A 25,852-nucleotide genomic window follows, 5' to 3' on the forward strand; every position below is an offset into this window, starting at 1 on the left:
TCATAACTATGTAAAATTCTGGCGAATTAATTATTGTCTTTGTTAGGAAGAAATGGAATTCACACAGTTCGCCACGAGCCAGGCAGCCCAAACTGCTGCATATACTGACTCTGTGACACAATTTCCCCAGTTAAAAGAAATTCATGTCAGCAGGCAATATTAACTAAACATGCAGGTTTAAAAATATATACTTGTGTATTGATTTTAAAAAAGGCATTGATGTTTATGGTACACATTGGTGCAACGACAGTGCTTTTTTCGCAAATGCGCTTGTTAAATCATCACCCATTTGGCGAAAAGGCTGTGATTCGATGATAAATTAACAGGCACTGTATCAATTATATGCAACGCAGGACAAGCTGGATAAGCTAGTAATGTAAACTATGTGTAGTTAACTAGTGATTATGTTTTTGATTGTTTTCTTTAAGATCAGTTTAATGATAGCTAATAACTTACCTTGGCTCCTTGCTGCACTCGCGTAACAGGTAGTCAGCCTACCACGCAGTTTCCTCGTGGAGTGCAATGTAATCGGCCATAATCGGTGTCCAAAAATGCCCATTACCGATTGCTATGAAAACTTGAAATCGGCCCTAATTAATCTGCCATTCCAATTAATCGGTTGACCTATAGTCCATATGCTTCCCAGCCGAAACAGTTCGGAAGAGTTTGTGCATATATTAGGACATTTTGTGATGTTTTTGTTAGTTTTGAACTTCGTTAAGGGTTTTGTCAGCAGTTCGTGCAAACATTTTTTTTCTCAAGGCCAGCCAAAGTTCAGGAGCCGAAATCTATGCCCCTTTGTTGGTGATTGGTCAACAATAGGGATTCTTCAATAAAGTCTGTCGTCATTCAACGAAAGACGACTCGTTTTCATACACATTTTCTTCATTGAGAAATACAGCACCAAACATCTTAGCTGTAAAATTGAGCGACTAATATTGCCTCTGCAAAAACGTAAAAATTAATGACTGATTTCTTGAGTTATCTTAGACTAATTGTGACTATTTTGAGGACGTTTGAGACTGGCTACAGTGTCTCAAAATGGACCAACAGTATGATTGCCAATTCTCCAAAGCTATATTAGCATACAAGTTACACAGAACTAGAGGAAGAATGTTCATAACCACAAGGACAGAAAATAACACCATAAAGGTTATGAAAAAGACCTCGAGTGTCTGCAGTTATAACAAATAACATTATATACATTTGCTCTATACAGACACTGTTACGTACACCTCTAGGAAGAGGGAACGGAACACCCTGCTACAACTCAACTCCCCGTGGAGTGAAAGAGGTATGGGACTGTAGGTGCGAGTAAGGATGACAAAGGCAGAGAATGTATTCCTTCACACGGTAAATTTGGGGAAAAGGGCCTGGACGGAACCAAAGCAAAGAAAGTACATGTCAAAGCCCCCTCTCCTACCTTACCTGCCTACCCACTACTTACCTAACTAGCACCACCTGGTGCACTAACCAAAATACAGGATGTGGTCCGCCCAGGTCTTACCTAGTGTGCCTGCAGGCCTCTTGCCTATGCACTCCCTAGGTGCCTTCCCCTTCCCCCCTGGGAACAAATTAAACAGAATAATACAAACGTAAGTAATCAGTTTCAAGAATCAAAAACACTGCATCCTATTGGCACACGCATACCTCAGAAGTAGCGGCTACACAATACTTAACAAAAAAACTCTGAGCAACAACTAACACATCATTTACCCATCAGCTCTCTCTCGCTCAGCAGAACAATGGCAGGGTTTTTGTAAACATAGTGTAACAACCCTGGGTTTATAAGCACAGATATCTCAAGCATGCTTTTGCGGCACAGTCGACTTATGGCCAGATGGTCAAGGGTTCGAGACCTGCTCCCTGAAGTATAATCTAAAATAAGGACGCGCGACAACGAGGTTCTAGCTCCAGCCTGTTTATTAATCTAACCCTCGCATGTCCTACATAGGTACGGATACCCCCAAGGGACATCCTACTACATCTTCCCCTCTCCCATGAACAAGAACTCAACATGCATAACCACTGAAGCATAACTGAAATGAAATTTGGAAACCAGTATTATTTGCTGGGTATGGTCCCCAACAGTATGTTTTCTCTTCACGTAACATAGTCTATCAGCCACTCTGGTGGCTTCACATCCCTTTTTGGGCGCGCTTGTGGCTCTCCAGCATTCTCTCTCCTTCACCCTCTTTTTGTGCATTTTCTGTGGCCTCAGTCTGTGTGGCTGGTAGATCTGGAAGAGCTCTGAGGTGTGTTTTGTTCCTTCGTACCTCTTCTGAGCCTGTGTCCACCACATAGGAGTGTGGGGCATCTGCTTTCCTCAGCACTATTGCTGGTGTCTTTGAGTTTGTAATCCACAGACGTTGACCTTCGGTCAGCTCTGGCCTCTCCTTAGCACGGTGTCTCCGATTAAAGTCTCCAGTTTGCGTTTGTTTCAGACGTTTGTCCCTCTCAGCGAAGGCCTTCCAGGTAGGCCATCTGGGTTTAAGCTGAGCTGGCAAGACAGGCAATGGGGAACGCAGCCTCCTGCCCATCAGTAGCTCGGCAGGCGCCGGCCCATGATGCAGTGGTGTAACTCTATAAGCTAACAGAGCCATGTATGGATCCTTGTTCTTTTTCAGCAGTCCCTTGACTGTTTTCACAGCTCTCTCTGCCTCACCATTACTCTGTGCATGGTAGGGGCTACTGGTCACATGTATGAAGTCATATTCTGCGGCAAAAGCAGAAAAGGAGCTCGCAGAGAACTGGGGAGCGTTATCTGTAACCAGGACCTCAGCGACCCCTTGCCTGGAAAAACTAGACTTTAATCCATTGATAACACCAGCTGATGTGGTTATGGGTGTCTTTGATATTTCAATGTATCTTGAGTAGTAATCTACCACTAGCAGATAAGTGTCATTTTTCCAATAGAACATATCCGCCCCTACCTTTTGCCATGGCCGTTTTGGCAGCTCCGTTGCCATCATTGGCTCCGGATGACAAGGTTGACATTTTGTACAGACCTCACACTGGGCCACTAGCTTGGCAATCTGAGTACTCAGACCAAGCCACCACACTGACTGTTGAGCCCTCAGTCTGCATTTGGTTATCCCCATGTGTCCATCATGCACTCTGTCTAGCATTTCTGGTTGTAGAGTCTCTGGGATAACTATCCGTTGTCCTTTCATGAGAAGGTCTCTATTACAGTGGAAGTCACTTTGGTGCACCCAATAGGGCTTCAGCAGTTGAGGCAGTTCCTCCTGCCTGGGCCATCCCTTTTTGCATTGCTGCACTATCTGTTAGCAGATGTGGTCTCGTTGTTGCTCCTCTGCAATCTGCTGCAGTTTGGTCTGAGATGCAGGTAGACTGTCCCTTATTGCATTAATGGACACCTGTAACTCACCCTCTAAACATTGCTCCTCCTCTGATAATGGACGTTTAATTGGGGCCCTGGAGAGTGCATCTGCTGTGATCAGTGCCTTCCCTGGCACATACACCATCTTGTAAGTGAACCTCAGTAATCTGAGGTGGAAGCGCAGAACTCTGGGAGGCAAGTCGTCCAGTGCTTTTGTCCCTAACAGAGCCAACAGTGGTTTGTGGTCAGTCTCTGCTGTAAACTGCAGGCCAATAAGGTATTGGCTGAGCTTTTCACATGCCCATGTGATAGCCAACAACTCCTTCTCCACTTGAGCACATCTTTGCTCTGTGTCGGATAATCTTCGGGAGATGTTATCCTGCATCTGTGTGAGGATCACCCCTAGCCCAAAGGATGATGCATCTGCTGATACTTTTGTCTTAGCGTGGGGACGGTACTGGGCCAGCACTCTCTGTGAGGCCAGATCTCCTTTGATTTTGTCAAACGCTCCCTGTTGCATGTGACCCCATGACCAGTCATTCTCTTTGGCTAGTAAGTCTCTCAGAGGTTTGGTTGTATCTGAGAACTGTGGGAGGAACTTACCCACATATGTGGCCATGCCTAAGAAGGTCCTGACTTCAGCCACATTATGGGGTCTGGGCATATCTGTGATGGCGCTGATCTTCTCTGGGTCCGGCTCTATTCCAGCTGCACTGATTTTGTGTCCCAAGAACAAGACGTCTGATTGTGCAAAAGTGCATTTTTCATTGAGTGTCAGGCCAGTCTCCTGGAGTCGGGTCAGAACTGCTGTGAGCCTTAAATCATGTTCTGCTCTGTCCCTTCTGCACACGAGCACATCGTCCACGTGGACTATGATGCCACTCAGCCCATCCAACAGCTGGGACATGCGTCTTTGGAAATGCTCAGGACCGGAAGCGATTCAAAATGGCAAAACATTAAAACAGTAATGGCCAAACGGTGTTATAAACGTTGTGAGTGCCCTACTCTCTGATGACAGCAGTATCTGGCAGAAACCTGAGCGGGCATCCAGCTTTATGAAGACTTGTGAGCCATTCAAATGAGCCAGTGACTGCTCCACTGATGGTAAGATGTGTCTCTCTCTGCAGAGTGCCTCATTCAATTTAGTCATGTCCACACAGATCCTTATGTCCCCGTTGGCTTTTGGGACCACCACCATCCCTGCACACCAGTCTGTGGGACTTCCATCCTCCCCAACTCTTCCTTTTTTAGGGACACCGGGGACAGCATCCTCTTTCAGGCGGATTTTGTAGTCACCTTCTATCCTTCCGAGACCAGAAAACACTTTTGGGAATTTCATTTTGAAAACCTCACCTGGGTCCTCCAGTTCGCTCACTCTCTCAATGAGTTGCAATGCTTCAATTGCTGGCAGCCCCAGCAACGGTCTGGCTAGAGAGTCAATGACGAAGACAGGCTGGATGGCACTTTTGTCTTTACTCTCCAGTTTAATCACCAAGTGCCCTACCACTGGTAAAATCTTATTACTGGGCCCGTACAGTTTTTTGTTTGTAGAGAGCAAAGGGCCATCTATGCTATAGCTATACAGCCTAGTTGGGACAGCTGTCACTGCTGCCCCAGTGTCTAGTTTAAATGACACAACCTTCCCATTGAGTTTAATGTCTGAATGCCAGCCAGTATTGTTTCCCTTTACTTCTCACAGAAAGATGCTGTCCTGTTGTACCTCCTCTGAAGCCTCATGCATTTGCTTTAATCGACAGACAGCTGAAAAGTGTCTTCTCCTGTAACATTTCCTGCATTCCACATCTTTTGCTGGGCAATCTTTCCATCTGTGGAAAGGGGATTTCCCACATTTGAGACAAACACTTGAATTAGCTTACTGGTGCTGTCTGTGATTGTTTTCTCCACGTCTGTCTCTGTTCTGTGTTCCCCTCTGTTTTTTTTAGCTCTGTATGAAAATGCATGTATTTCCCCACTGTCTTCGTTCTGCAAGGAGCTGCTGTCGCGCAGTATTGTCTGCTGTCTTTTTACTGTCTCACTCTGCCTAACCTGGTTTACAGCTTTGGACAAGGTAAACTGGGAATCCAACTGTAACTTTTCAGAAAGTGATACATTTCTTATTCCAACTACAATCCAATCCCGGATCAGCTTTTCCCTGCGCCAAACTGACAATGTTCTGCTAGTTTGTGAACAGCTGTGATAAAACTGTCGGTGGTTTCACCCTGCTCCTGTTTGCGCATATTAAACCTAGCTCTCTCAAAAATAGTGTTGTGTCTACCTACAAAATGTGTTTCAAAACAGTCTTTAATGGCACTGTAGTTAAGTTTCACTTCCTCGGTCAACGTTGAAGCATTTAATATATCCTCGGCTTCATCACCCATAGAGTAGATCAGTGTATTAACTTGAAATGCCTCATTTTTCACGTTTAAGCCTGATGCTACCCTGTACCTTTCAAAGCGCCTGATCCATTTAGGCCAGTTTTGAATGTCCATACAAACCAAATTCTCCGGGGGACTAATGCGAAATCCGTCAACACTAGCCACTGTCCTGTCCGTGTTTGAGCCAGAGCCCGTTGAACTCGGAGTCGCAAACCCTGAAATCCCGCCAGCTTCTTCCTCTTGCAACATGTTGCTTAGCAGTAACTTAGTCCTTGCTCGTTAGCTAGCAAAATAATGATATGCGTTGTTTTATCTCCAACACTGTGCCCTCCCTGCTTTGAAACAGCCTGAATGTATGATTTACTTGGTACTTCCTTCACCTTTATGTGAATTTTAAAACCACTTCTGACACCATGTTGTATGATCTAAAATAAGGACGCGCGACAACGAGGTTCTAGCTCCAGACTGTTTATTAACCTAACCCTCGCATGTCCTACATAGGTACGGATACCCCCAAGGGACATCCTACTACACTCCCTGCCCGTTTCATTACATTGGTGTCAGAAGTGGGATCGGACCTTGCGTCCATTACAGTGCGTGTGCTTGGCCAGTGAGCGTGTTCCGATAAGACGTTGAGTCGCAAGCTAGTAGGAGGACAAGCTCTTTGAAAGGAGGGAGTAATGTAACGACCCTGGGTTTATAAGCACAGATATAGACTCTGCTGCTCGAGCATGCATTTGGGGCACAGTCGATAGCGTGCTAGACTTTGGGCTAGAAGGTTGAGGGTTCGAGGCCTGCTCACTGCCTGTTTCATTACAATACTTTGTCCGTAGACTGCTTACAGGGTAAGGAAACCAATATGTCCTTTTGGATTTTGGGTGAACTATCCTGTTTACATCTAAATCTTTTCATTATACACAAATCTATCTGTGCCACATTTGGTGCTTTTATTAAAAACGGAACAATTATTATGCTTAGCCACCTAAGTAGTTTCAAAGTGGTCAGCTACTTTCCTTTGTAGTGTGGTTTAGCTACTTTCATCTCAAGGATAGCTGTTCATCCCTTTTCACTAAGTATGAAAGTATGATATAAGAACCTAGCACTGAGGTATACAATTAACGGAAACCTATACGTATTCTCTTTTGAATGTCAGGAGAGGAGAGGCGAATCTTCAGTATGGACAAAGCCCTGTACATCATTGCATAAGAGCAGTAGCGTGAAATCTACTGCTCCACCTGCCGGACAATGGCTGTCGTTTCAATTTGATCTATCGTTGACTGCAAATATAATTGCTGTCCATATTACATTTCGTTTTCATTGGCCGTATTTGTTTAATGATTCAACTGTATTATTTTTTTCGTTTAGCATTATTTCTGATTACCTTGCTAATGCAACTGTGCATTTGCATAGACTCCTTTTCACCTTTATCGTGGTCCTTCAAGGCAGAATGACGTCAGGATCACAACTTAACCTGCTAGTTGCTAATCAAAATATTGACACCAACTACTGCCAATGAAAATTGCACCCCAACGACGAATGACCAATAATAATTGTGTTCTCCAAATAAGGAGGGTCCTCTCGAGGGGCGTGGAAGGTCGGGATCAGGTCGACTGACTGCGATGTGCAAGTAAAACGTGAAATTGGTGAGCTAGTAATTTAACCGAATTGCGCACAATTAAAAGTAATAGTGGTTTATACAACTATTAAAAAAAACTGTACGTTATATGCCCGCTATGCAAAGGTAATCGGTTCCATGGTAGATGGTGCTTGGCTCGTGCAGCTTACGTTAGCTAGACAAACGTCATAAGTTTACTAAGAGCATGGGACCTTGATACGTTGTTAGGCCGGAAAAGGAATAACCAGCTAACGTTGGCACAAGCTGCATATTTGGCAGTGTGGTTTGCTTCTTATAGTTATGTAAATTATTCGTAGTTTGCCGTCAATATTGACAGTGTCAAAACGTGACATTGTTGGTAACGAGTGTTCCAATTCAACCACTTGCTTTAATTCGCGGCCACTTCTAGTTGTTTAAACTTGCACAACCGGCAGCATGTTTCAGTCTATACAACGGCGGCCTATAGCGTTATGTGAAATCACTGTATGTGCTGTTAGGTTTCAAAGCAGTAATGCACTGGGACATGGAATTGGCAAGGGCAAATCCGTAACCACCTCATGGATGGGACGACGCGTTGGCCTGTTGTTGTCATGGCTCCAGAGATCAGGGATGGGCACGAGTGAAAAGGCGAGATCTGACAAGAAGAAGCAAGGCCTGCTGTCAATTTTTGCCAACCATTGTAGCTTTGTGACCGGCCAGAGGCTTCGACGCGCTCATCAGATTGGAGAACTCTACTCAAACCTGTACTCGGAGCGTACCAGGTGGACTCTGGTAGGAAGCATATGGCGTCGACTCCAGAGCAAGCACGCCTCCACGGGGAAGCTTATGGCTGCACTGGCTGGTGTATTTATGTGGGAGGACGAGAAGGTTCGAGATGACGAACTACACAGGTACATGCTGTTACTTAAAATTAAGCAATAAGGCCAAAGGGGGTGTCATATATGGACAATATATCACTGCAAGGGCAGCTCTTAAAGGCGACGCAACGCGGAGTACCTGGATACAGACCTTAGCCGTGGTATATTGGCGATATACCACAAACCCCCGAAGGGCCTTATTGCTATTATAAACTTGTTACCAACGTAAAAATACATGTTTTGTCATACCCCTGCGGCAGTCTGGCAACTAACATTCAGGGCTCGAACCACCCAGTTTATCATGTGAACATTGTGTCCTTACTGTACTGTCAACGTATAATAAACAGTGTAGGGGCAGCGTGTGAGTGGCGTCAATATGCGTGTATGTGTGAGCATATGTAGTTTACAGTACCTTGAAAGTATTCATACCCTTTTGATTCATTCCACATTTTGTTACAACCGGAATTCAAAATGGATTAAATACAATTGTTTTCTCACCCATCTACACACAATACTCCATAATGACAAAGTGAAAACAAGTTGAATATTAAATACAGATCTAATTTACGTAAGTATTCACACCCCTGAGTCAATACTTTGTATAAGCACCTTTGGCACTGATTACAGCTGTGTCTTTCTGAGTAAGGCTCTAAGTGCTTTCCACACCTGGATTGTGCAACATTTGGCAGTTTTTTTATTTTCAAATTTCTAAAAGCGCTGTCAAATTGATTGTTGATAATTGCTAGACAACCATTTTCAGTTGTTGCTATAGATTTTCAAGTAGATTTAAGTCAAATCTGTAAATGAGACGCTCAGGAACATTCACTCGCTTCTTGGTAAGTAACTGCAGTGGATTTGGCCTGTTTTAGGTTATTGTCCTGCTGAAAGGTGAATTCATCTCCCAGTGTCTGGTGGAAAGCAGACTGAGCAAGGTTTTCCTCAAGGATAATGCCTGTTCTTAGCTCCATTCTGTAATATATTTTTTATCCTGAAAAACTGCCCACTCCTTTAACAATTACAAGCATGCCCATAACATGATGCAGCCACGACAATGCTTGAAAATATGGAGAGTGGTACTCAGTAATGTGTTGTATTGTTTTTGCCCCGAACACAACAAGTAAATTGCTTTGCCACATTTTTCTTTCAGTATTACTTTAGTGCTTTTATTGCAAACAGAATGCATGTTTTGGAGTCTTTTTTTGAGTATCGGCTATCTTCTTTTCACTTTGTCAATTAGATTAGTATTGTGGAGTAACTACAATGTTGATCCATCTTCAGTTTTCTCCTATCACAGCCATTAAACGCTTAACTGTTTTAAAGTTACTATTGGCCTCATGGTGAAATCTCTGAGCCGTTTCCTTCGTTGGTTACCAACGTAAAACTGGTTTATATATATATATATATATATAATCTCCACACCCACAGTGGGGAGAACAAGTATTTGATACCCTGCCGATTTTGCAGGTTTTCCCTACTTACAAAGCATGTAGAGGTCTGTAATTTTTATCATAGGTACACTTCAACTGTGAGAGATGGAATCTAAAACAAAAATCCAGAAAACCACATTGTATGATTTTTAAGTAATTCATTTGCATTTTATTGCATGACATAAGTATTTGATCACCTACCAACCAGTAAGAATTCCGTCTCTCACAGACCTGTTAGTTTTTCTTTAAGAAGCTCTCCTGTTCTCCACTCATTACCTGTATTAACTGCACCTGTTTGAACCTGTTACCTGTATAAAAGACACCTGTCCACACACTCAATCAAACAGACTCCAAACTCTCCACAATGGCCAAGACCAGGGAGCTGTGTAAGGACATCAGGGTTAAATTGTAGACCTGCACAAGGCTGGGATGGGCTACAGAACAATAGGCAAGCAGCTTGGTGACAAGGCAACAACTGTTGGTGCAATTATTAGAAAATTAAAGAAGTTCAAGATTACGGTCAATCACCCTCGGTCTGGGGCTCCATGCAAGATCTCACCTCGTGGGGCATCAATGATCATGAGGAAGGTAAGGGATCAGCCCAGAACTACACGGCAGGACCTGATCAATGACCTGAAGAGAGCTGGGACCACAGACTCAAAGAAAACCATTAGTAACACACTATAAAAAAATAGAGCTTTTTTGGTCTAAACTCCACTCGCCGTGTTTGGAGGAAGAAGGTACAACCCCAAGAACACCCTCCCAACCGTGAAGCATGGAGGTGGAAACATCATTCTTTGGGGATGCTTTTCTGCAAAGGGGACAGGATGACTGCACCGTATTGAGGTCAGGATGGATGGGGCCGCGTATCGCGAGATCTTGGCCAACAACCTCCTTCCCTCAGTAAGAGCATTGAAGATGGGTCGTGGCTGGGTCTTCCAGCATGACAACGACCCGAAACACACAGCCAGGGCAACTAAGGAGTGGCAAATTAATTGCTTAAAAATCATACAATGTGATTTTCTGGATTTTTGTTTGACTCCGTCTCTCACAGTTGAAATGTACCTATGATAAAAATTACAGACCTCTACATGCTTTGTAAGTAGGAAAACCTCCAATCAGCAGTGCATCAAATACTTGTTCTCCTCACTGTATATATAATTATTTTTTTACCCATTTAGCAATAGGTGCCCTTTGCAAGGCATAGGAAATCCTCCCTGATCTTGTGGTTGAATCTGTATTAGAAATTTGACCTTATAGATAATTGTGTCTGTGGGGTATAGAGATGAGGTAGTCAGTCAAATCATGTTAAACAATTATTACACACAGTCCATGCAGCTTATCACGTGACTTGTTAAGCAAATGTTTACTCCTAAACGTATTTAGTCTTGCCATAACAAAGGGGTTGATTAATTGATGGAGTATTGTGTGTAGGCCATTGACAATATTTCTTTCAATGAATAGATTTTTTAAAATTCAGGCTTTTCCAACAATGTGGAAAAAGTAAAGGGGTGTGAATACTTTCTGAAAGGTGTGTGTTGGTGTAGTATGTATGGGTAGATTCCAGTCTGTTCATAGAGCCAGTGCAAGCGTCAGTGCAAATAAGAAAGGGGGTCAATTCAAATAGTCAGAGTAGCCATTTGTTTACTGACAGTTAGGTTTATGGTTTGGGGGTAGAAACTGTTCAGGAGCCTTTTGGTCCCAGACTTGGTGCTTGGGCACCGCTTAACATGCGGTAGCAGAGATTACTGTCTATAGCTGTGTTGTTAATGAGTATATACTACATACTATTAGTTCATTTTAGTATACTGTAAACAAATGGTATCCTTTCAGTAGAGCATACTAGCGCTTCGGCTGTCTACCGGAAGTTGATGCTGTTGCTATGCAACTTCTTGCTAGCTTGTTAGCGTAACAAATTACTAGCTAGACATTTTACGATTTGGGGTGTATTTGTAAATTCAATCTAGAGTGCCAGGGTGCGCTCTAGGCGTTCGTAATTGCAGACCGTTGTTTGTCAGATTTTCGGTTCATAAATTCAGAGAGTTTCGCTCTCGGAGAGCGTCACTGGACGCTCTGGCCAAGGAGTCGAGTTGAGCCGAGCGTTCTGCAGTCAAGCACCCAAGCTAACAGCTTAGTTGGCTAGCTTGCTAGCTAATTCCTGACACAAATGAGAGAAGGCCTCAATCTGACCATTTTAATTGCCCTAGCAGAGCTGGTTAGGCTGTTTTCATGTTATCCAGAGCATTTGTGATTGTAACTGTGCTGCTGGCAACAATTTAATTCCACTTTTTTTGTAGATGTTTACTGACACCGGCCGTATATTCAATGGGGTTTTTAGCGTTTATAAATTCATCAGGTATTCTGCGCTCTGGCTCTCTCTGAAATCGGAGTAGATAGCCAGAATTTACCATGTCCATTGTGGACGCACAACGACTATACATTGCTCAACATTTCCTTAACATTTGTCATAAAGCAATGAGTTTGTATACGCTCTCGTCGGACTTCGGCTGCATATTTTCCACTATTTTCTTAAAATCTGAAAACTTTGAAGCCACGCCCATTTTCTGAATTGCATTACTTGCCCTAAAAGCAAGGAAATATTGTCCACTGCTTGTATTCTTTGTATTTTGGCTAATTTAGTACAACATCTGGGAACATTTGGCATACTAACTATGACCAATAAGCATACTACATACTAAATTCACGTCAGAAATAGTAAGGTTAGTGCGGTTTAGTATGAGTATTCGAACACAGCTTATGACTTGGGTGGCTGGAGTGTTTGACACGCTTTAGGGCCTTCCTCTGTCAGGGAGCTTGACCCTGTGATTAACTAGTCCGTACATATTACCCTCTGTAGCGCCTGGCGGTCGATGCTAAGCAATTGCAATACCAATCTGGGATGCAGCCAGTCAAGCGACTCACAGTGGTGCAGCTGTTGGACTTTTTGAGGATCTGAGGGTCCATGTCAAATCTTTTTAGCCTGCTGAGGGAGTAGAGGTGTTGTCGTGCCCTCTTCACGACTGTGTTGGTGTGTTTTGGAACATGATAGGTCCTTATTGATGCGGACACCGAGAAACCTTAACTTCTTGCGTCGAGCCAACCCGGATCCGGTATCATGACTACAGCCTCAAGCCCATTACCATAACGCAACGTTAACTATTCATGAAAATCGCAAATGAAATGAAATCAATATGCTAGCTCTCATGCTTAGCCTTTTGTTAACAACACTTAGATTTTCAAAAATATGCTTCTCTACCATAGCAAACTAGCATTTAGTGTTAGCATTTAGCATTAGCAGACAACATTTTCGCAAAAACATTCAATAAATAATTTACCTTTTGAAGAACTTCAGATGTTTTCAATGAGGAGACTCTCAGTTAGATAGCAAATGTCCAGTTTTTCCTGAAAGATTTTATGGGCTGGAGAAATCGGTCCGTTTGGAAGACCAGAGTAAAACCGAGCGTCAAAAATCCTGCTCATTTCCTGTTTGAAGTTTCATCTTGGTTTTGCCTGTAAAATCAGTTCTGGGGCACTCACAGATATCTTTGCAGTTTTGAAAACGTCAAGAGTGTTTTCTTTCCAAAGCTGGCAATTATATGCATAGTCGAGCATCTTTTCGTGACAAAATATTGCGCTTAAAACGGGCACGTTTTTTTAATCCAATAATGACATAGCGCCCCCATAGGTTGAAGAGGTTAAGCTCTTGACCCGCTCCACTACAGCCCCGTCGATGTGACTGGGGGGCATGCTCGGCCCTCCTATTCGCCACAATCTTTTGTCTTTTTTGACATTGAGGGAGAGGTTTTTGTCTTTGCACCACACTGCCAGGCCTCTGACCTCCCTATAGGATTTCTCATCATTGGTGATCAAGCCTACCAGCTAGGCTTGGGCAGTATGCCTTATGCTGTATATCGGGGTATTTGGAAATAGCCACAGGATGGTTTTTCAGTACCGTTAAACTTATTAATACATTTTTTAAAATGTTTTCAATAAATGTATTTTCCAAGGTTGAAGGGTGGGAACCTGGTTACTGAGATGTACTGCCCCAAACCACTCCCTGTTCCCCGGATAAATAACTGTGAGAAACCAGTCAATTTTAATTCATTATTTATATGAACATTATGGTGTGAAATGGAACTGTTAAATTTTATGCAATAATATAATTCTGGCTTCTCTACGGCCTCTGCATGATGAAGGGTGGGCACAGACCGCCCATCCCAGTATGGAGCTCAGTTCACATGTAGACCTATCTCATGTTAATTTTTATTTATTGTGACTGGTAGGCCTACATTTGCTGCAGCATAGCCTATATTACAGTAATATAAAGACTGAATGCACTTCTAATTTACACATCTCCATCTGGCTTTCGGAGGTCACCTTGTTTTTAAACTAATTTAAAAATATTTTAAAAATAAAACAGCCTATAAGAATATCGTTGCTTTAAATAAGTGCACGCGCAAGCACTCTCTCGCAATCTTCCTATCGCTCCATCAACTCCATTGAAATTGCATCCAAAATAGATAATCTTGTTCTAGATTGAGCTATAGACGCATGCATGCATGCATGCATGCATACAGTACCAGTCAAGTTTGTACACACCTACTCATTCCAGGTTATTCTTTATTTTCTACATTGTAGTATACTAGTGAAGACATCAAAACTATGAAATAACACATGGAATCATGTCGTAACCAAAAAAGTGTTAAACTAATCAAAATATATTTTATATTTGAGCTTCTTGAAAGTAGCCACCCTTTGCCTTGATGACAGCTTGCACACTTTTGGCATTTTCTCAACCAGTTTCATGAGGATTTTTTTGTTTTTTTTTGTTGATTTAACACTTTTGGTTACTAAATGATTCCATTTGTGTTATTTCTTGTTTTGATGGTAAATAGTAAAAATGAAGAAAAACCCTTGAAAGGCACATGGGTGCAGTTTTCTTGTTGTCCTCGTTCCGCTGTGAAAGGACCACTCCGGTGTCCGAGATGTCCACCATCACAAAGGGAAGAGTAGGATCAGGATGAACGAGAATGGGTCCAGAGGTGAAACGTTCCTTGAGCATCCATGAATGCCCTGTCAGCGTCGGGGGTCCAGCAAAAACGGGTCTGGGACTTGCAAATTTATGAAAGATAAACTAAAATATCACATTCACCTAAGAATTCAGTACTTTGTTGAAGTGCCTTTGGCAGCGATTACAGCCTTGAGTATTCTTGAATATGATGCTACAAACTTGGCACACCTGTATTTGGGGAGTTTCTCCCATTCCCCTCTGCAGATCCCCTCGGGCTCTGTCAGGTTGGATGGGGAGTGTCGCTGCACAGCTATTTTCAGGTCTCCAGAGATGTTTAAAATAGGTATCTCCAGTAATATGGGTCACATTTTTAAAAACCATATAGGCTCGAGACAAGCCATTTTCTTTGCTGTGAAGCTACAAGCAGGCCTGTCGCCAAGCAGTGCTCCATTTTACCCCTCTGACACTGAGGCTGCATGACGGTGCATTTCAAACTCAGACTGGTCTGTGCTCTTGGTTAAAACAGGCTATTTGAAATCATACAATGTATCAACATGGCTCGCTTTGTGCGCTGCTCCAATGTAACAAATGTACAAATCTAACAGACTCATCAGGGTCTGCATCCCTGCTCTCATCACTGCTAAATGTATATATTTTGTTTTAACTGACTGAGGATGCGCATGAAGAGCAGAAGGAGAGAAGCATGTGAGGGAGGGTTGGTAGAGGGTTATGTTGGCTGATTACAGCTGCTACGAGTGATGTGAGCATGGAAGTGAATATGATTGGACCTGTGCATACCAGAGACTAGTGGCTGTTGCTTCAATTCAACTGAATTTATAAACATTTTGTAACAGGTTTTTTAGATCGCTAGAGCTGGAAACAGTCAGTATTATATGAAATGGTGCTACGGTATTCCAAAATGTTGGTATCATGACATTTTGGTACTGTGATATTACTGTGTTAAGATCTCTATCACTGCACACTTCCCCAGATGTGGACTAGAGCTCCAAGCTTTGGAGAAGGTGAAGAATCTGAGTGCATCTTCAGAAAAGGAGAAGGCTGCAGGGCAGGTGGAGACGGGCTGGGAGGTTGTCATGGAGAAGAATAACTTCAAAGTGTGGAGGCGGCCCATCGAGGGAAGTCACTTGTGGGAATACAGAGGTCAGCCTGCATTGTCACTTATAGCTTTGTTGTGCTTCTACACCTGCATTGCTTGCTGTTTGGGGTTTTAAGCTGGGTTTCTGTAGTGACATCAGCTGATGTAAGAAGGGCTTTATAAATAAATGTAATTGATTGTTGACACTTAGAATGAGTATTCAGACCCCTTCACTTTTTACACATTTTGTTACAGCCTTAATCTAAAATGAGGAAATGTTTATTTAATCCAATCTACACACAATACAACATAATGACAGGTTTTTAGACATTTTTGCTAATAAATAAAAAAACTTTACAAAAGTATTCAGACCCTTTGCTATGAGTCTCCAAATTGAGCTCAAGGGCATCCTGTTTCAATTGATTTGGACATGATTTGGAAAGACACACACCTGTCAATAAGGTCCCACAGTTGACAGTGCATGTCAGAGCAAAAACCAAGCCATGAGGTTGAAGGAATTGTCCGTAGAGCGCCAGAGTTCCTCTGTGGAGATGGGAGACCTTCCAGAAGGACAACATCTCTGCAGCACTCCACCAATCAGGCCTTTATGGTAGAGTGGCCAGAAGGAAGCCACTCTTCAGCAAAAGGCACGAAAACCCACTTGGAGTTTGTCAAAAGGCACCTAGAAACCCTTAGACCATGAGAATCAAGCTTCTATGGTCTGATGAAACCAAGAATGAACTCTTTGGCCTTAATGCCAAGCGTCACGTCTGGCGGGAACCTGGCACCATCCCTACAGTGAAGCATGGTGGTGGCAGCATCATGTTGTGGGGATGTCTTTCAGCGGCAAGGACTGGGAGACTAGTCAGGATCGAGGCAAAGTACAGAGATCCTTGATGATAATCTGCTGCAGAGCACTCAAGATGGAAGGTTCACCTTCCAACAGGACAACGACCATAAGCAAACAGCCTAGACAACACAGGAGGGGCTTCGGTACAAGTCTCAATGTCCTTGAGTGGCCCAGCCAGAGCCGGACTTGAACCCGATCGAACATCTCTAGAGAGACCTGAAAATACCTGTGCAGCGACACTCCCCATCCAACCTGACCGAGCTTGAGACGATCTGCAGAGAGAATGGGAGAAACCCAAATACAGGTGAGCCAAGCTTTTAGCGTCATACCAAAGAAGACTCGATGCTGTAATCGCTGCCATAGGTGTTTCAAAAAAGTACTGAGTAAAGGGTCTGAATACTTGGGTAAATTAGATTTTTTTTAAATATATATGTTTGCAAAAAATTCTAAACTTCTTTTTGCTTTGTCATTATGGGCTATTGTGTGTAGATTGAGAAACAATATAATACATTTTAGAATAAGGCTTTAGCTTAACTAAATGTGAAGTCAAGGGGTCTGAATACTTTCCGAATGCCCGGTACCTTTTCTATCTGGCATGTCATAATTTCATCAACCTTTTTGATGTACATTTGCACTCTTTTCCTTCGTCTTATTGCCATGATCATCATCTACATGTCTGAGTGTCATTATTAACACTCAACACCCTTTTCCCTCTAATCTTTTCACAGTTTTGGGTTCTTACAACGATGTCACCCCCAGACAGTTCTTCAATGTTCAGGTACTAAGCAGGTTTATTTTATGCAAACTGTCTTGACTTGGTATAATAGTTTAATTTTTAATGTTTAAAAAATGTGTGCAAGAGAACTTGTACCTTCACTAACCAAGTTTCCATCGCAACTTTTTATGCGAGTGTAGTATATGTCGTATTTAAAAAATGTAATGACGCGCCTGACGAAAACAGAACATTTGTCGGTAAACTTTCCAAATGTCGACAATACAAAGTACGCTAGACAATGTGGGATACTTTTGATGTCTGTAAAATACATATTATGCGAGAAATGCTTTTATGCGCCAATATTGATATAATAACCATATCGAAGTGAACTTGGTGACATGTATTGTGGTCCTCTCACTACAACTTGTCAGGAAAGAATGTGGTTTAGTAGGGTACAGATTAAATAAATTATGAACTTCACAGGGTGGTGAAAGTTCAAGGTTATGAGCTTGATGCTTCTTTCCAATAAATATGAATGGTCTTATTCTGGTGACAGGATCATTGATGCTTGGCTGTCATTTGACAAATAGAAATAATATTGCTCTTTTGTCCATAATAATCTCACTGTACCTGCGAGCTGTTGGCTAGAGTCCATGTGCCAATAACAGAACTCCCTATATAACGCAAAAAAAAATGTGTGAGCAAACCATCAGTGTTAAAGGCAATGGAAACTAATTTAATTTGTATTATTCATGGAAATTTAAGTGAAAAGGGTATTTATGTGCGCTATGACACACACAGCGTTTTATCCCCAACAAGTCAATTTAACGGAAAAGCATCTCTGTGGGGAAAACGTTTATATTGTTATGCGGATTTTAGAATATTCACATGAAAGTCTGTCGCCAATTGGATGGAAACCTAGCTAATGAACCTGTTAAGAAATGATTCAGTAGAAAATGTGCAAGTGGCTTGTGTGTACATTCAGCACCTGAAGTCCTGTATGTTCAAACACTCCCTTTGTGTGTCTGTGTGCTTATTGCCATACGTGTCGGTCTACCCAAATGCCCTTGTTGGAGTGTAAGGTTTGTGTGGAGATATGTAGCTCTACGTGTTGTATGTGTGTGCTAAATTTAAGCCTCTGTTCCTCTCGTCTCACGCACTGCCCTTTGCCACAGTTGGACACTGAGTACAGGAAAAAGTGGGACGCTCTAGTTCTTAAGCTGGAGGTGGTGGACAGGGACGTCAACACAGGCTCAGAGGTTGTACACTGGGCCACGCATTTCCCTGTAAGTTCCCCCTGCCAACTCACACACTAGAAATGCAGAACTCGTGCTTATCAAAGTCATGCACTTGCGATATGCTTTCATTTCCTCAGTGGTTTCTCTGTTACATTGTAACATTTCTAGACTGAGTTCTGCATGTTTTTGCCTTGTTCATGTGTTCTCGATTTGATTATTACAGATATGCAAGCATACAGTGTTGTATTTTATAGAAGAAAACAATGTTTCCCTGAAATAAGGGCTGTGTCGTAGTCCACAGATGACATCAATAAGTTATCCTACATTTTGGATTTTTGATTTGTTGTGTTGTCTTCCCACAGTATCCCATGTACTCACGAGACTATGTTTATGTGCGTCGCTATGATGTTGATGTGGAGAATAATCTGATGGTCCTGATCTCCAGGTGAGTGACTTCATGTCAAGTAGCTATATTGAAATGAAGGCTGTGAAAAGCAATACAAATATTTCAGTTAATCGTATGGTTTTCTGTTGGTAACTAAAATTAATCACATTTGTGATTTTTCAAATATGACCCTAATTAAAGATGTTTTCATTTTAAACCATATTGGGTTGTAGGTATAATATATTTTGATTATAAGGGAGGAAAACTCCAGTAACATCAACCAGGTTAATGTAAAATAGCATTCAGCTAGCTATTAAATTTAGCCTAGGCTTCTTATCTGTTCTTCAAAATGAACTAGTCAAGCTTCTACCTACTAGCAAATGGGGATAATTTGCTTAAATCTTTTGACCTGAGAACTATAACAAAAACAGTCGCTAAATGGAATGGAAGTTCTGTTCTGATTTTAAAATCTGTGTGAAATTGAGTAGAATCTAGAGGCATCCAGCGATGGCATTCTACATTTTCTCATTTGGTTAGCTTGGAAAATGTACAGAAATTTCAACCACAAACACATTCCCAAGCGTTTCTTTAGATAACAAGAAAAAAACATTTGCACAGAAGTAGCGAGCTAGTTAAAGCGATAGTTCAGGATTTTGGCAATGAAGACATTTTCCCCAGAGTCCGATGAACTCATTTTTATCTTTGCATTCAGTATGAAGGTAGTGAGGTAGTTTGTGAGCCAATGCTAACTAACGTTAGCGCAGTGACCGTCTGTGGCATCTACTAGCAGTTACTATAGACTTCCAGTCATTGTGCTAATGTTTGTTAGCAATTGCACAAACATTAGTAACTTCATTTGAACTGCACGCAGAGACATAAAAATGGTATCCACGAGTTCATCGGAGTCTGGGGAAGAATATAAAGGGCTTCATTGACAAAATCCTGAACTATCCCTTTATACCATATAAAGACTGTTCACACCATGGGGAAGCCATAGGAAAAGGAATCTGGTTGATATCCCTTTAAATGGAGTGAAGGCAGGCTATGGAACAGAGAGCTTTCAGGAAAAACAGCACTTCCAGGTTGGATTTTCCTCAGGATTTCACCTGCAATATCAGTTCTGTTATATGCACAGACAATATTTTGACCGTTTTGGAAACTTTAGTGTTTTCTATCCTAATCTGACAATTATATGCATATTCTAGATTATGGGCCTGAGAAATAGGCAGTTTCTTTTGGGTACGTTTTTTCATTTAAACATCAAAATACTGCCCCCTACACTCAACAGGTTAAGGGCTTGTAAGTAAGCATTTCACATTAAGGCCGGTACCTGTTGTTATTTTGGGTTGAACTGAACAGTATAAAACAATCAGAATGGAGAAAGACCCATTGAACTCACTTTGATGGTATGTTGCCACCATAGGGTCACAAACTACTCCTAAAGCAAATGTAGAACTTTTAATTTTTCCAAAACAAAATACTGTCAAATTTGAAAAATACCATGATATATTTTGGCCATATTGCCCAGCGCTACTTTTTGTATAAATTAGATTTTTTTTTTAATGCTTGGAATACTATTTATTTATCTTCCGTCCTTTTTTTGTGCCATTTTAGAGCGGTTCAACATCCTGGAGTCCCGGAAACTCAGGACTACGTCAGAGTCCACTTATACCAGTCCAAGATGGTCATCCGACCTCACAAGACCTTTGATGAGGTGAAAAGAGTTTATCATAAAACATAGATAATGTCATAATTGGGCAATATTTAGTTGTGTGTGTGCATGTTGAATTACAGTATCTGACCTTGTGTCGTCCTGTCCCACAGAATGGCTTTGACTACCTTCTGACCTACAGCGACGACCCTCAGACCGCCTTTCCCCGCTACTGTGTGAGCTGGATGGTGTCTAGTGGTGAGCTCTCTTTTCTTTTCATGGAGCTTAATTATTATCCCCAGGTGTAAACTGGATGTAGTCATTGTTGGAATATCAACAATAAAAAAAAATATATTTATCTGAATAGACATAAAATTGCTTCACTGAAGGGCAGTAGGGCACAAAAGTAAGTCAAATCCTGATCTTTCCATCAAATGCAGCCACTGACTATGCACAATTATTGAGACCTAACTCAATGGGCCAGGGATCATTTTATTTTTAGCTTGAGGTAGCTGGGATACAGTAATTGGCGGATTCAACATGCCCAACAAGCTGAATCTGCTGGTATTGTAGCTCAGTGCTTTGTTTCTTGGTCTGATTTACTTTTATCTGGATGGAAAGTCACCTTGGGGCCTATTCAATCAAACCCTTTTTTCCATGTGGTTGTATGTTATCCTTAGTCCTGGTTATCAACTGTCGCCCTCCTCCCTCATAGGTATGCCTGACTTTCTGGAGAAACTACATACTGCAGCCCTTAGGGCTAAGAACCTGGAGGTAGGGATCTACGACTACGCCAGTGTCATAAAGTCCAATGACACCAAGCACCAGCCCAGCCAGGACCGCCTTGGGGACAACACTCGCCCTGGGCAAATCTACGCTTAAGGGACCATGTCTTTTTAGCAGTGGTGGGGAGTTTGATTTAACCTGCACCTGCTCACATACAACAACCCTCCAAACTCACAAGCTTTTGGACACAAGGGTGGATGGGATATAATGAAACTGGAATATACTTTTGTTGAAGATATTCAGTACTTGTTCCACAGACTGGTTATTGATAACAGAATTGTAATGAACAGCATGGACTGTACCAACAAGCAGTTGAGCCCTTCGGAGAAAGGACTCCGCTTTTGCTGCCAGGAGGATTTTCACTGGGACTTCCTGCCTTTGCTACACTTGTACTAGACAGCCAACATCCTCACGCCTCATTTTGCTAACTAGCTGCTTCACCAACTAGTGAGACAGCTAAAAAAAAATACTACCCCTATAGAGATGTTGCCAAAGCATTTTCTCCCTCCATCCACCATGTCTACTAGTTTCTTCCAGCCACTTTGTTTGGATCCCTTATCTGGTCACATCAGCACCTAAATATCTCACTGTAAAGGCTTCGCTACATAAATACATACCTATAGTTATTTCATACAACAGAGAAAGAAGAACATCAATAATTAAAACCCGCTGTGATATCAGGAACATGAGGAACACGCTTTGGAGCTGAATGCCCTGGCATATCGACTTCCACAGACAAGTGGATTTAAGGGCTCTTGTGGTCTTTCACATTTTGGGATTGATGTTTTGCTCTCTGCAGAACTGAGGTTCTACCCTTTCTTTGTCTGTCACGCCTTGTCTGTTTTTTAAACTGCCAGGTCACGACACTTCTAACAGCCTTCTGAAGATTACCAGTGTCTTCCTGTCCACAAGGTGTCTTATGGTAACTGCAAAAGTCCTCAGTAACTGGTACAAATGCTTGGTGTTTTTTTATTTCACTTGCATTGCAGTTCCCGTCCATGTTAAAATGCCCTTATCAAAAGACCGATATATATTTTAAAAAATGTAATAAAAAAAGCGTGTGTTTTCTTGTGCCACCAAATTATCTGTATTTCAATTGAATGGATATGACTGAAATACTGTTTCTTACTGAGAACTAAGTTCAAAGTTATGGAACAAACATGATTAAAACCGACTGCTCGCTAGATTGCGCTACAGAGGAATATGTTTGTTTGCTAAACTCTTACTGTACCTTAACAGTGAAAGTAGTGCATCAATTGTTCTATTACTGATGAGCTTTGGAAGGCAAGGGTTTAGTAAAATCATGCGTGTATGTGTAATCTTTATTGCATTTTATACTTTATTTTTTTCCCCAGTCTTGATATGTAAATGGTTCCGCAAACTACTTAGACCTAATCTTATTAACTGTTTGACTCACTGGGGCGAGGGGCATGTGTGAATTCTCTGCTCAGCCTGACAATCTGGTACAATTGAAGGAGCACCTTTTTCTGTATGTCATTTTTTTCCCCTGTTACTAATATTGGTATAAACAGAGAATTTCCCAGGCCATGTTTCTTTCATTTATGGTACCAGTATACATGCATGACTACAGTTCCATGAAAACGGATTGTTGGTAGGTCACAAATACTGAGATAGGAATGTAAACATGAATTGAAGTTGCATTGAAAAGATACCATAGTTCAATGCATTCAAATGCCAAGGGGCACTTTTGTAATTCCTTGGGTCCCACATATCAAATAATTTCTGGGTAACAACTGTACCTTACTATAATAGATTATTTTAAAATGGGCAAAAAAAAACCTCAGAATTTAGCTAGTACTATCTGGGAGTGGTCTAGCTGCTATTGGCAGACACATGCATAACAAGAGTTCCTAACCAATTTACCGCATGGTGATCTCACTAAGGAAAGCTGACACTCCCGCTCATGCAAACCTGATTAGAAGGCCCCGTGTAGGTTGTATTTTCAACCAGCAACTATCAGGAAATAACTCATGTTTTTAAATTTAATTTTACATTTTTACATTTGCTAGTTTCATCAGCTGTATGCTATAAAACACACTTTTGACTCCACTGGGCCTTTAAGATAACTTACTCCCATGAAGTCTGAAATAACAAAAGATCGTTTACCTACTCTTATCTTTGTGATAAACACACAGGTGAAGAAATTGTTTTACTGTCCTCAGTATATGATTGTCAGCATATGGTGTGTTTTGATCTATTGTACATGTGAGAGGAAATGAATTCCTTCTAGTTGAGCGTTTGTTTAGTGATGGTCAGAGCTATGTGTATGCAGAGAATAAAACTTTGGTTTCTATATTGAACTACTGTATGCAATGTTTGAGAATGTAAATCTGGCGATTGTAACGCTTTGGTGTGCTATCCCTTTCTAGAGTACAATTGTGTGTTCAATATACTGTTTATATATTTTTTTCAACGTGCAGTTTACCACCTTGGATATGATTTCCAGAAGTTGATTCCTTTAGAAATTGTGTAAAATATATTGATTGAAAAAGAATTGGGGAAATATATGGAACCTGGCAAGAATTTAGTTGTCATTGTTATGATTCCATGTTGAAATTGAGCAACTAATATGATTCAATAAACCAATTTGAAATATACTGTATGTTGCCTTAATCTTTGGTTACACTATAAGTAGTGAAAAAGTATTTTAAAATAGTTTATAATGGGTCATTATCTAGTTCACCTGCTTTAGCAAGTGTAGTGCCAATGTCTTCATCAAATACCACCTGAGCATCCTGTTTTGGGCCTGCATAACAAGAATTTCACCCAGGAGTCATTCCTGTAAGTTGTGTGGTATTTACTCTTTCAATACCAAGCTGCTCCTTCCTGGATGTTTTATTTTGGTTTTGTACAATGGCTTCAACGCCCCCTGAAAAACAACTGATGGGTTATGAACCAGGACATAAAATGTACTGTTTGATCCACTAGTCACTCAGATTCTTTAAAGGCAAAAACATTACTAGTAGTAATGTGGTATACTGTTAATTTCATTACCAAAATAGCACAAAAGAGACCCAATGTTCACCTGCCACTTTTTAAGGTAACCGTGGTGATGCGACTCGGGTCATGTTTGTGCCTGTGAGATTGACCCAGCTTGTGAACAAAATAATGTAAATAGCCAAGAAAAAAAAAGGACAAAGTCTCACTTCAGTATAATTTTGTGTCATTTAAATTTGACATTTTTATGCCTGTGCGCACGTGAAGAGCTGAATGAAAGATTCATTTTTAGAAGCGTTGCACACAGACATAATTTGTCAAATTCGAATGAATTTCCTCATCCCTATAGGCTGTCTCATCATTGTTGGTAATCAGGCCTACTACTGTTGTGTCGTCTGCAAACTTGATTGAATTGGAGGTTTGCGTGGCCACGCAGTCATGGGTGAACAGGGAGGACAGGAAGGGGGCTGAGCACGCACCCATGTGGTGGCCCTGTGTTGAGGTTCAGCATTGTGGAGGTGCTGTTTCCTACCTTCACCACCTGGTGGCAGCCAATCAGGAAGTCAAGGACCAAGTTGCACAGGGTGGAGTTCAGATCAAGGGCCCCGAGCTTAATGATGATCTTGGAGGGTACCAAACAAACCAGCAGCCTCACTGCCTGGAAGCTTGGACACTGACAGACGATCGCCCTAACTGGCAGCATCTGATGTGCTTATCAAGCAGGCTAAGCACTTGGACAAGGTTGCTGCTGCCCCCTGGGGGAATGGAGTGTGGATGTGTAACCTGGTCAGTGTGTCTGTCTATGTCCAAACACTAACCTTGCCCCATATAACAGATGACCCAATATCTAAATCTTATCAGGACACAAATGTACTTATCTGGCAAAATGAACGATCGTTATGGAAATCTCCCACTATTGTCCTCTCTTATGAAAGCACAGTATATCACATATAAAGTATATCATATGGAAACAGGTGGCTGAAGCAGGTACAGTATGTTGAACGGTACAAATGCCACATCATGCCAGCCACAGTAGATTTGCAGTGTGATGATGTATGGCATCCGTGACCTACTGAAAAGAGCACAGCTTGCTATTCAAACGGAAACACATGTTCAGATCACATTTGCTTACAAGGTCATATTTCCCAGACAAAGAAAACAAGGTTTGGTTTTTATGGCATGGTGGTTTAGTGGGTGAGTAAAACATTCCCTGTCTGACAGTACTGTGCTCAGTACTGTTTTGGGAGGGGGAAACCAATATCCTAAAAGTCTGAAGAACATGATCAAATCAAATTTTATTGGTCACATACACATATTTAATAGATGTTATTGCGGGTGTAGCATAATGCTTGTGTTCCTAGCTCCAACAGCGCAGTAGTATCTAACAATTCACAACAACATATACATCTAAAAGTAAAATAATGGAATGAAGAAATCTATAAATATTAGGATGAGCAATGTCGGAATGGCATTGACTAAAATTCAGTACAATAGAATACAGTATATAGATATGAAATGAGTAAAGCAGTATGTGAACATTATTAAAGT

At 41.6% G+C, this 25,852-nt stretch overlaps 1 protein-coding gene across 1 annotated transcript; it reads left to right on the forward strand.

Moving 5' to 3' along the window:
* Positions 1-7,294: 7,294 nt before the first annotated feature.
* Positions 7,295-23,964, forward strand: LOC118385207 (stAR-related lipid transfer protein 7, mitochondrial-like). The gene is made up of 8 exons (XM_035772155.2): positions 7,295-8,220; positions 15,617-15,786; positions 17,300-17,349; positions 18,462-18,572; positions 18,887-18,969; positions 20,524-20,623; positions 20,734-20,818; positions 21,276-23,964. The coding sequence occupies exons 1-8, from the start codon at positions 7,766-7,768 to the stop codon at positions 21,440-21,442; spliced, it is 1,221 nt and encodes a 406-aa protein (XP_035628048.1). The 5' UTR covers positions 7,295-7,765; the 3' UTR covers positions 21,443-23,964.
* The last annotated feature ends 1,888 nt before the right edge of the window (positions 23,965-25,852 follow it).

Source organism: Oncorhynchus keta, chromosome 6, assembly GCF_023373465.1.
Source record: "Oncorhynchus keta strain PuntledgeMale-10-30-2019 chromosome 6, Oket_V2, whole genome shotgun sequence".
Classification (NCBI taxonomy): domain Eukaryota; kingdom Metazoa; phylum Chordata; class Actinopteri; order Salmoniformes; family Salmonidae; genus Oncorhynchus; species Oncorhynchus keta.

Coding starts and splice junctions, on each gene's coding strand:
- LOC118385207 (XM_035772155.2), top strand. CDS start 7,766: ATGTTTCAGTCTATACAACGGCGGCCTATAGCGTTATGTGAAATCACT. Junction 18,573..18,886: donor ACTGGGCCACGCATTTCCCT/GTAAGTTCCCCC, acceptor GTCTTCCCACAG/TATCCCATGTACTCACGAGA. Junction 18,970..20,523: donor CTGATGGTCCTGATCTCCAG/GTGAGTGACTTC, acceptor GTGCCATTTTAG/AGCGGTTCAACATCCTGGAG.